This window comes from Megalops cyprinoides, chromosome 5 (genome assembly GCF_013368585.1).
Source record: "Megalops cyprinoides isolate fMegCyp1 chromosome 5, fMegCyp1.pri, whole genome shotgun sequence".
NCBI classification, from domain to species: Eukaryota; Metazoa; Chordata; class Actinopteri; order Elopiformes; family Megalopidae; genus Megalops; species Megalops cyprinoides.
In genome coordinates, this window is record NC_050587.1 from 16,444,540 (window position 1) to 16,457,307 (window position 12,768).

The 12,768-nt window shown below is 36.5% G+C and overlaps 1 protein-coding gene across 2 annotated transcripts in view; it reads right to left on the minus strand.

The window, feature by feature from the left end:
• Positions 1–12,768, minus strand: part of cntnap3 (contactin associated protein family member 3) — a 113,260-nt gene that overhangs the window by 34,645 nt on the left and 65,847 nt on the right. The window contains exons 4-10 of one of the 2 annotated variants that reach the window (XM_036528677.1): positions 12,173–12,320; positions 9,842–10,045; positions 6,253–6,437; positions 5,472–5,612; positions 3,253–3,514; positions 2,722–2,871; positions 370–541 (exon numbers count right to left, since the gene is read on the minus strand). In XM_036528677.1, the coding sequence (XP_036384570.1) occupies positions 370–541; positions 2,722–2,871; positions 3,253–3,514; positions 5,472–5,612; positions 6,253–6,437; positions 9,842–10,045; positions 12,173–12,320 (1,262 nt within the window). Of the gene's footprint in view, positions 1–369; positions 542–2,721; positions 2,872–3,252; positions 3,515–5,471; positions 5,613–6,252; positions 6,438–9,841; positions 10,046–12,172; positions 12,321–12,768 lie in introns of those variants that run through there. The other variant, XM_036528678.1, reaches the window with a different exon arrangement.

Consider the following 12,768-nt stretch of genomic DNA (forward strand, 5'->3'; position numbering starts at 1 on the left):
TTGTGTTTGTCAATATCCAATCAGACACTTTTTTGATTGGTGTAGAATGGCAGTCCTTTGCTTTGCAGCTCTAATCAAAATTCATTTCAGTGCAAGTGTTGCGCTGTGTCTGTGATCCTAATTTACACACACTGGGACAGGTTTAGGTTATGTGTTAATGCTGCAATGTTAACACATTTGTAGCACATTAGTACATCTTTCTCCTGAGCTCATAAGTGCAATTAGTGCATTTTCTTATTTAATGTTAATATACCTTAATATACCCTAAGAACGAAATTAAGAATAGGCATAACACAGAAAACAAAAGTACACATTAATAATTAATAGAAAGTGTGAAAACGGTTAGCAGTGACGATTCAGACTACTTACCTATCAATGATGCCACATAAGTCCATTTGCAAGTCACTGAAATTCCCCACTAGTCTTTGTTGCACCTTGATTAGATCTATAGCCATATTGTCAACATATATGAGCTGCATACAACCTTGAAAAATATTGAATGGATTTCTACATTCTTGGTTGTTTCTGCCGTCAGGACAACCTGCAAACCAAATGACACCAAAAATTTAAATTCATCCTCCAATAAATCAAATCACATCTTTGAATGATCTGGAAATAATGAGCACCCATTAATGAAGCTTATTCAGATCATCTTTTCTATGTTGGAATCCTTTTTTGAACAGCCTATCATCTAAGTTGAATGAATGGAGTACATTTTCTTCCTATTATAAAAATGAGTACAAATGCTGTATTGGCAACTGAATATTTGCATGTGATAATGTGTAGATCCTTGGTGTGAAGAATTCAGGCTTGGGGAGTAATGGAATACATGGAACAGCGTTACGTAATTACGATACAAAAAAGGGTAAGTGAATTCCATTACAGTTACAGAAAAAAGACGTAATCAGATTACTGATACATTTAGTAAAAATGGGGATTATTAGCAGGATTACACATAGCTAGCTAGCTTCAATAAAAAAAACAAATAAAAAAAAACAACGTAGAAAGCTACATAGCTTGCTAGCTAATTTGGCTTTCACACACTTTGCTCAACTGTCATATTACTAATAGCTATCTAGCTAGCCATTAAACTAACACAGCCTTGTCACGTCTCTTCACACCAAATAGTTAATTTTACCACAGACACTACAAGCAACCTGTTCTGACAACTTCAGTACTGTTAGCTAGCTAGCTAGCTACCAAATTAACATTATAGTCATATTTGGTATTGAGGCAATCCAAAAGTAATGGAAAGTAATCAAGTTATGTTACTTTAATATTGTGATACTTGGATTAGGTTACTGACTACATTTTTTAACAGGTAATTAGCAATTGTATCAGAATACATTTTTTAAAGTAACCCTCCCAACCCTGGAAGAATTACAGATGTATTGTGAATCAGAATATGTAGGCTATTGTCACAGAAATCAATACATTCCACAGAAGATCCTTCAAGGCAGGCTGCTGACATCTGCAAGTTTAAACCAATATTTATTCTCATAAATAATGACGGCAGAAAACCTTGTAGAATATGTTAGAAATTGTGAATTGCTCATTCACACAGAAGAAATACAGTAGCATCAGCATAATGATTTTCTGTAAAATTGATGCATTTCATTCTCAATACATAAAGGAATTACATGAGATTTAACTAAACCTGCTCCCTGACCCTTAAAAATGAAAAAAAGGAATAAGTAAATAATAATAATAATAATAATAATAATAAAGTTTCATTTAAATGGCTTTGTAGTATAGGTGATTATTAGCCACTCTGTATTTGGTCCTGGCGTACTGGTAATGCAGGCTTGTAATTGTTCCTTGTGTGGTTAGTAGCAAGGTTAAAATCCTGTGGTCCTATGATGAAATTACAGTAGCTGCTGCAGTGCAGTTTGTGGTGCAAATGTAACTAGCAAAGTGTATCTATGTGGAGAATCCAGTCCCAATCTAGCTGTTGGAGAGAAAAAAGTACTGTCATGTTAGTACAGCTCATGCTCCTGTCACCTCTGCAGTGACAATCTGGTCTGGGTAGTTCCCTGTAGTTATTTAGCAGCCTATTCCTATTGATTAATTTGTGCCACTGCCTTTGGTACAATGATGCTAGCTAGCTGAGAAAAGCATTAAAATGTACATAGATAATCTTCCATAATTTAGAATGTTGTTTTGGCATGGGCCAGTCTGAATTATTTCTGGCATGCTGGTAACTTTCAGCCTTGTTTAAGAAGCTGGTATGTTTGGTGTATTAATATGGAAGTTCATTTCAACGTGATACAGATTTATGGTCAAAGCTGTGCTGTTATACTAAAAATAAAGCAGGTCTGGGTGGTTAATGACCCCTGGGCTTTGCCTTAGAATGCCTGGCACCTCCCCATCTTGCTTTTATTTAATACAAAAGCACAGCTTGTCTTGGCTTCTTCCTCATATGGAGAAGGCTTGTGTGATATAACATCCTATATAAGCAAGATGTGTGAGACCTGTCTCTGACATGAAAATTCTTAGTAACCTTTAAAAAGTCACATAGATTGAACACTAGAAAGCTGATTCTTCTACCTTAGCTTTTTAGCGTCTGAAAATGGTGTGTACTTCTGTCCAAGGCCCACGAAAACTCATGGTTTTTCACTCACTTTATTAAAATGACTTTGAGAAACCTGCAGGAAAAAGATAACTAGATACTAGGGTTTTGGCGGTGTGCAGTCTCATATGATGGATAGTGTATATCCTTACCTCCAAAAAATAAATGGTTGCCAGCAGCAAAATGGAAAGTTGAGCTTGCATGTGCAGCAGACCCTGTCTCTTTGTCCACAGTTACGCTTAAACGACCTCTCCTTGCATTGAAATCCACAGAATGCCACTGGCCATCATTTAAGCTAGATCCTGAAAAATTAGAATCAATATGTTAAATCCCACTCAATTACAAGTTAAAGTTTACTTTGGAGTAATGTTGGAGTATGACAATGTGTAAATTCAACCCAATATACACACGTCAGTTCTGGACAAAGTTACTGTAATACAAAACTTCACAAGTGCATTAGGTTCCCCTGTAGTAGATTAAAGAGATTAAAGATTTAAGAAGAGGTAAATACATCGTATATAAATGGCATTAAAATGAGTGTTAAAAAAATAGCTCACCCTATTTACTTTTATTGCACACAAACAGAGTATCACTGTGGTCTATTCATATTAACAAAAGAGGCAGCTATACTTGTTCTGACTTGAATGCAGCTCAAATACCGGGTAGCTTGAGGACAACATTACCTGCTGTAACATCCACCAGAACTCTTCCAGACTTAGATATCTGTAATTTGACTTTGCCCTCACTGAGGTAAAGCCACAAGCTCCCAGCATGCTGGTGCATTTCAGTAGTCAGGAGGAGTCCCGCTTTGTTCCATGTCCTGAACTGCAGGCTGACTGACATGCTGTCCTTCTGCAGTGGCCCAGGAAACTGCAGGTAACTCTCAGAGCCTAAGAACGTCACTGGAACGTTGGATGGCTCGGAGCAAGCAAAGGTAACATTGCCCTGAAAACATACATATTAATCACTTTCAATAAACAGATGAATTGAGTACAGTCTGACTTACAATTTGACACCCCAAGGGGAGAGGTAAGTGTTCTCAGCGGCTAAGAAACTCCTTAAGGCGGAAATTAATATCATAGTAATGACATTAATCAACCTTGTAGAAATGAGGCCCACATGGCTGCGCCTCATTTGAATGCAATACTGTGAGCATGAAATCAGGTAAAAATTTCAAATAATGACTATGGTCATGTGTCAATAACTACGACACCTGTACCAGCCGGAGTTGTATTTTACATGCAGCTTAGATGAAATATCCTGCCCGTGCAAGGGTACAAACTCAGTATGTCAGTTTGGTTTGAACGCACAAATCCAGTGTCATCTACTGTGCTCTTAAAATGTATTGTGTGAGAGCAAGTGGAATTGATATGATTTCTTCTTGATTTATTACATTTCTTTAATTAATTTCAGAATCTGTCTGTATTTGAGAGTAGACTGAATTCTGAAGCCATAACAAAACCTTTTGAAAGGTTTCTGCATTCTAGAGGACACTGATGACTTTTCAAGGGCAAAAGTATAACATCTCCAGGAAATTACGTACTGCTTCATTTCTTGCTGTGCATCGTTTCAGTTCATTATGAATACAATAGTGAAATAGGTGGAATGGCAATCTAAATGAAAGCCCTCATTTGTATTGTGACTAGCTGTGGATTTTTCTGCAGAGAAGAACCAAGGAACTCTGGCATTCTGGCACTGCAACACAGTGAAATGCCATTTTCAAACTGGTGCTTCAAACTGAAATGATTATCTGTGTTGTAAAGGTCAAATATTTCATACATTTTGGAAGGTCAAGAACCCATACAGTCAGCTGAACAGAATGGCCACAATCAAATGCAATGCAAAATAAAAGCCATTAGGGAAACTGTTCAAGGACTGAATTCCTGACTATTGTTATATAATTTCTAACTTTTAAGGGATGTTTATACTAAATAGTGATTTTCACTAATGCCTATGCTTTATTGATTCCTGTACTTACAAAATCAATATCAAAAGAAATCACCATATTTACATCCAGGATTTCCCAAAGAAGAAATATAACTGCATTCATTGGGTGTTTTTGTGCCTACTGTGGTTTTTACTGTGGAGGGCAAATGTGCTGACTCTGTACATTAATAGGAAACAACCCAATAACTGTATTGATATGGTAACCACTGTTTATTGCATGTGATCGCTACCCAATTCCCACCTCCTCACAAAACTGCTTTATACAACATTATAAAGTGACATGGCTGTAGTGCAGAAATATCAGATGGGAAGTGATCAGTCTTTTCGGATAACAGAGTACTGTATGGTGTGGCTCTTTGTGTACTGGCTATACACATTACGTTACATTACATCATTTAGCAGACGCTCTTACCCAGAGCGACTTACAAATAAGTGCATCACTATGCTAAGAGTAGACATCGTAAGGTATTACACAAATTTTGTCTTTATGTACTCCAAATGGTTACAATGTTATTTAGTAGCAAGTGTTTGTCAAATCTTGTCTGTTTTTTGGTCCAGATGGGGGATTATAATAACAATTTTGAATGGTTCCTCAAAAAGGGTTTAAGACAAACATTAGTATTAATAGGTTAGTAAAAACAAACATACTGTACCTTAGTAATACACACACTGTATATTACACTTTATATAAATCTCATTAAAAATAACTATTTAACATTAACAAAATAAGCAAATATGCATTTCTTGTATAAGAAAAAAGAAAAAAATACTACAAATACAAATATTGAACAAATAATAAACTTCCCTATAGAACGAAACCATGAACTTGGTATAAAAATACATTCATTAATTTATTGTACAAAGTTTTTCATTTCTGATTTGATATTTGGTCACCTTTTATCTAATTTGACCATAGATCCATCCATTTGACTTTTTTTTTTTTAAAAAAACATACCATTACTGTTATCCGATGTTTGGTTTTTGCCAGATCTATCAAATTGACATCATTGTAGAACAGGTTCTCCAGGCACCCATGGAAATTTCTCCTAGAAAACGTTCCTGATTTCCCATGGCCCGCGACACCTCCAAAGCTGAGCTTGTGAAAGAACATCATTACAATGTTAAATTTCTCCAAGGTATTATTTCATATGTAAACTGCTGCAGTTAATGTGGAATAAAAAGGTGATTTTTGTGATTCTTGCTCATGGAGACTTAATCTTAAGCATGGATATTGCACTGTGAAAATTCGGAAACACACTCACTAATAGCATGCTAAATGTATGGTTTCAGGATCTTGATGTTGACTTTAATCCATTTAGAAGCTGGAAAATAACAATCTTGCTGAAGTAATTTCCAGCCATATTTGACACTAAAATTTGATTTTCTAACTTAATCTATTTCTGTCTTTTACCATGAACACACTTCTCTTATGTAAGCCATACAACTGGCATTTTCTGCAAGCTTCATGTTCACCTTGCAAATTACATTTAAAAATTAAGTAAACATCTGGTTAGGCATGCTTACATATTTTGGAGAGACGCTGAAAAATATGCCTCCCAGAGGTCACTATAATCATAATTACAACATTATTCTCCTGAGCAACAACAAAGGCAGCTATTTGTTCTTATACCAATTTGCATTGGAGGGATAAAAATATATAGGAACACAGAAATCAAGAAATCAAGCAAACCTTCTGAGTGCCCAAAAGGAACAAAATCAGGTTAAGGACAACACACCTCATTATTAATATCAGAATGACTGAAGTCCCCGTTGATCTCAAACTGCTGTGTGCTCTTGTCCACCGTAAAATTGATGTGCCTGTTGACACGCTCCATAACAACTGAGTGCCAATGTTGGTCATCTAATAGACTCCCTAGTGTCACGAAATTTGGGCTGTCAGAAGAACTGGACTTTGCTCTGCCTGTAAAAATAAAAATAAATAAATTCACGTTACATGAACCTCTGGATTCAATCAATAATTTTTCTGTACAAAACCTCAATATTTTACAATAGTTCCAGCAATTTCTCCCCTCTCTGAACTGTATGTGGAGTACAAAAAGTAATACTTGAACTCAGCTGTGAATCAAGTTATAGACAAATGCCAGTAGAATTCTGGAGTAAGTGTTTCATGGAAATGTTGTTTATGGGTAAATCCTTCACAGAATAATCAAGTTTGAAAAGTGTAATGGGGTTAGATCTCACATTCAAGCTATACTGAATAATGAGTATAGTAGTTATGCAGCTTTTTCCCAGTAAGCTTCTTCACCAGGGGAACCACATGATTTAATCAGCCTTCCAAATCCTTCCAAACTCCTCACACACATTAAGAATTGTGAACTGTTGATGTAGAAAGACACTGGGAAATGTATATTAATATAAATAATATACATATAAATATAAATATTAAAAATAAATATAAATATAAAAGTAATATATAATATAATAAAAGGATCTTAATATAAGTCCCCCCCTATTCACTAACCTCTATATAGGGCTTCTGAAATGGCACAATTACAAGAAAATATGGCTCAATTACTTAATGATGTATATTTCGTCTTCAAACTACAACACATAGGTACAGTGGCAAAACATCATTAATATGACATACATATAGTAGTGTGTGAGTAATGAGATTTTTTTGTGTATTATGCTATTAAAAGAAACACTTTTTATGGATTAATTAACCAGTCAATATAATATAATATAATAAAACTTCTGTATCCACAGCAAGTGCTGAATAACATGGACAATTTACTGAGATCTAAAGTAAACTAAATCTAAACATAGGATGTATGACACTGGGCCATAAGTGTGCCATAGTGGTTTAGAATTGGGACTTGTAACCCAAAGTTTGGCGGTTTACTTTCCAGGTGGGGCAAAGATGCTTAATATGATTGGCCTCAATAAATATCCAGGCATACAAATTAATCATATATGAAAATGTACATGGTGTAAGTTACTCTGGATTTGGGCATATGCTAAGCAAATTTGTAAATGTATATATTTCCCAGCCTCACTTGATTTAGGATAGTGCCGTGTGACTGCCATAAAGGCACTCTCAAGAAAGAACTTTTTTCCTATGTTAAAAAGCTTCAATTTGCTGTTTTGGTTGCCATCCAGTTTCTGCCCCATTGAACTACAACAAATTAAATTCAAGATGGGCAAAATGTGACTGGCAGATCAAGAGGAGAGTCCTTGGTAGATAAGTATTGTGATTCTGTAGAGTGAAATGAAGGCCCCTGGCCAGTTTCTCTGCGATTCATGCACCCCAGTGCGAGTGCTGCCATGAAATCCTTCCAACATTCAGTCTTCACTTCAATTTAGACAACTGAATGTTTTCACATACTAGATGTGTTTAGAGGACCGAGGGAAAAGCAGGTCAATTTCTCACAGAACCTCACAAGAAGTAACAGTTTTTTAGCAGTGTTTCAGAAAATGTCCTCTTCTTGTACAGTTTGATGGCATAACTAGCAAACTCAGAGCTAGCATGAACATCCTGTACGTGACTGGAATGTTTTTCGGTGGATATTTTCTTTCTTTTTTTCTTCATTTAAGTTTGCTTTCGCAATCAGTAATGTCTTTGGAAAATAACAAAGTTTTCAATCACAGAAATCATACAGAAAGTACAAATATTGTCTTAAGCAAATTTCAACACTCAGTTCTTGCATTTTGTGTGCAGTGCAGTCAGAGAGTGATTTCACTCTTTTCTTAGTACCAGAAAGCTGTATAATGAGATACTAATTATTTCCATAGTGCACATCTCACCAGGAAGCTTTTATTATTCTAAATACGTGTTATTTACAATTATTTTGAAATGCAGGGCATGTCTTACTGAACAATGTAAGGTATCCCTTAGTAGGAATCCTGTTGAATGCCCTTTGTATCTTATTTTGTTAATAGTCCACTATGACCAATGAAAGGGCAATTGTCATCTTTGAAATCAGCTCCCACTCTCTGAAGTTCTTTTTGTTCTGCACTAAAACTCTTTAGGTGAAATATATTCTTCAGTTGAAGTGTGTGTACATAGTCATATATATATACAGTTGACAGTTTTAAATTAGATTTGAACACAGGGGCTTAAATCTTGTCTAAAATGTTTTAAAATGCTCTGAGACCACATCTCAGATAAAAGCAAGGATGTTTTAAATTGCCTTGGTTATGGGTTGCTGTATACTGTCTGTCCCATAAGATAGTCCCTGCATTAAATATGTGACAAGTTCTAAATTATGATGGCACTACTTGCAAAATGTGAGTGAATGTTGAAGCAGCTACATGAATATTTCCTGCAAATAAACTGTAACACGTAAACACATTATTTCACTCATTTTAAGAAGTCATCATTGACCTGTAATGTACATTGGTAAATATAGCGATAGAAGCTTCAGTATTGGTAACAATCATTCTTCAAAATAATTAAAAAATGGAATTTAGCATGGAATTCATGTTCACCAGGTTAAGTAACAGGGATAATTTGATGGGTACATTGTAACATTCAAGTTAAGGTATGCAATCCCACTGCTGTAATGCTCTATCTGTCGTCAGATCTTAAATGAGAAGATCAGAATCTTGGTTCAACACCTCCCTTGAAAGACAGAGTATTAGAGAACTAAACGTTGTGCATTTATTTATCATTTCGGTTGTGTTGTATGTTTTAGTTTTAAACACATGGATGTGATTTACTTCCCCCTGCCTGGAAACCTTTTAGTCACAACCCACTGGCCACTAAAATAGAAACACAGGCCCCTATGGAAACATAATATTGTGGCTAAATGCACCTATTTGTCATTATATAGTTGGCTCGCTGCTGATTATTCCCTGGTGCACTGGATTTGAAGATCAACCTTAGGGACATTTAGAGAATCACTGAGGCACTGAGTGCACACAGTCTTAGTTACTGCACAGCGAGCAAATTAAAGATCTGGATTAACTTGAGCGCTCAGCTCATCAAGCCCATTAATTACTCCCTAAATTGTGTGGCGAACGTGAAATTTAATCTGCGTGTTTGTTGCCTTACACTTATCATGAACAAACCCATCCTTCTAGAGTTAAACTGTGACAGAGGAATGCTTTCATCTCTTGCTACCATACTATGCCAGTGGGAAGAGAGGTGTAGACAGATGGTGGGACTGTGAGATGCGCCATGTGTTGATGCAGATAGTGTTTCTGTCAAATAAACTTTTTTGGCACTGCATTTTACATGAAATGTAATCCTCAGTTCGCAGATAGCCTTTGTCTGAAATCCAGCCCTTGAAACCTACTTTACAAGTTGAGAGGGTAAAATTCTTCCATAGATTCGTTAAAGAAAGGACATTCAGAGATCAGTACCTATTTTGATGTGAAGTAAGAGCTTTCCTTTGTGCAGCTCCAGTGTCAGGCTGTGTCCCTCTTGTCCTTCACCATGAATGATAATTCCGGAATTCTGCAGCGTTTTGAACTTCATGGATATCACATCTTTGGCTGTTTGACTTGAATTTTGACTGAACCTGTAGAGCAATGAGCTGCTGCCATCAAAACTTGCCACATCAGACTCTGCAAACAACATATTACAAGTAAAAACTTCATAAGGCATTACAGCTTCCATTTTCTGTAAAAATAAAAAAAAAACAAAATCAATGGTAATGCATGAACCTTAACAATTATGAATATGCACTCATTAACATATGTAAATGTATCACATGGACACATGTAACTTCTATAACATGTTGAGAATCAGGGCACACAGATATCTGTCTGACACGACAGCCACACTAAACAATTTTGCAGCTGCTTTGCAACAGTTTCAGCATTGTTTCAAGCAACACAGGCACTGTCATGATAAAAAAGAGAACGGTACCTCAAAGTATAAAATAGCAAAAAAATGATATATTTTCATAAATTCTGGGTAATCTCTGCAGTTTCTAGGGGATTTGAATGTATTTAGTCATGGTTTTCAATCACCTTTGGCATTGTGCATTTCCTGCAGCATAATGTTAATGATTGACAGCTCAGAGGTCATTGCAGAAAATCATGAATTCTATTTAAGGGTGGTTAACTGGAAAACATTCCAAGGGCAAATATTATGTGTAATATTTAACATCTTCAAGCAATACTTCAGGCGCATATTTGAAATCACACCCTGCTATTTGTGTGAAACTGCTGGATTCTGTGTTCATTATAGAACTCAAATTGATATTGAGGCACGTCTGGGGGATTAACATGTCATGTTTGATTCCACATCTTCTTGCTTTGTTAAAATATTTGCACACTTCTCCATTGATATCAACTTTTCCAAAAACAGCATAGGAAATGCAGCCATATGGTTGCCTGACTTCAACATTTCAGATGTATTATGCCTTTAAGCCTCTCATTGGCACTAGATCACTTCAGCAAAACTGATCTTATATGCTTTTTACCCTTTATGCAATCCTGTTTTTGGAATCACCTTTTCTAAGGTTTGAAGTTCAATGGGATGGCACCGCTATGTTGGGGGTTTAGAACCACAGAGCAACCTCAGCTTGGTGAAGTGAACACTAGTAGCTACGCTTTGACAGACAGCTGTAATATCACTATAGCCAACATAAAAATCCCTGCAACTTGCTTCGTCTTCTTATGTGCCAACAGACAACAGATGGCAGGATTATCATTTTATAATTTTCCATCAGATGAAGATCACCATAGGAAATAGCAGACAGCAGTAAGAAGAGAGGGCTGGATCCCAACAGAGTACTCTGCTTATCTAGTGAACATTTACACTTCAGGTAATGTCAGTTAAGATGGTGCTGACAAACTTTTAACTGATGTAATCTCACTAGCCAGTTATTTTGATTAGTCATTCACAAACAATATGGGATACCTGAAGTCAGGTTCCCAGAGTGGTTAGTAAGCTAGCTAATATTACAGTCAGCTATTTTTAACTGGTTAGGCAGATAGCTACCTAACAAATGCTGTGGATGAATGGTTTATGTAACTTTAACATGAACTTAAACCTGTTCTGTGCAACTTTGGTGACTGTTGCTAGTTCACATTATGATTTGCATTTGCAGCTGCTGTTTGATATACAGGCTGGCGGAGCAAGTTGCAAGCATTTCTGCATTTGTTATAACAACTTTAGTCACTTGTGTTCACTTCACTGAACTAAGGGCTGTGGTTCCAAAATGGCAGTGATATTGATTGAACTGTAACGGTGATGTTAGCACTGGCTATGTTATGCTAATCTCACTGCAGCAACTGCTGTACTCATGAAGAGGTGCTGGGGCATAGCAAATGCAATCCTCCAATACATTCGCATGCCAACTGTGACTATTTCTGTTTTTCACACTGCAACTTCCCTAGCTCACTACAGTGAGTTAAGCACCACTTGGAGGCTTTAAGGATGTCATCCATGCAAAATACAGGCACCTGAAAGTCATGGTGTGCCTGAAATCAAGCGCCCAATGTGGGCTCCCGGTCATCACATGGCTGGGATCCAACCCTAGCCGTAGAGCTCAGCATGTGCTCAGAGTGAACCCCTTAACCATGGAGCTAGTCAGGAGCTCCATAAAACTGTAAATAAACAACTGGATCCTAGAGCAAGTGGCATGAAATGTGATCACAAAGGTTAATGCATTTTTGTCTGAAAATATCAGACCAAATATCATCAGCTTTGTTGCAGACTGACATATCCTCATCTTTACTTACTGTATAGGCATCCGTAGACCTCCAACCTCATGCCCACCCTTCCATTTGAATTCCAGTCCAGAGGAAGGACTCGTAGGAACCGAGCTATTACAGGCTGCTGCAGTTTGTACTGAACAACACTGTCAGCATTTGTATTTCCAGAAAATGCCTGTGGAAGCAGAACATACTAAGGATATCTGTACCTGTTGGTTGATCTTTAGGAAAAAGGTTATGATACTGAATGAAATGAGACGCATTTATTCCACTATAGTAGGGTAACAGTTCACGATAAAGGATATATTTTGCAGACAGCATGTACAACACATTTTATTTACCAGAGCTGGCACATGGCTGTGTTATTCCCACTTGTAACTTATTAGTTTACAGTTTGTTACATTTTACATAACAGTACAAAGTTACAACATACAAAAAGAGAGTACATACACCTACAACTACCTACAACCATTCCCATAATACTATTTTAAAAAATAACATTTGTACAGGATCACCAAAACATGCATTGAAACTTAAAATTCCAAACCATTATTTACATGATTATGTTATATGTACACAGACATGTTATGAAATAACTGCACACTATTTTATATTGACTTGTG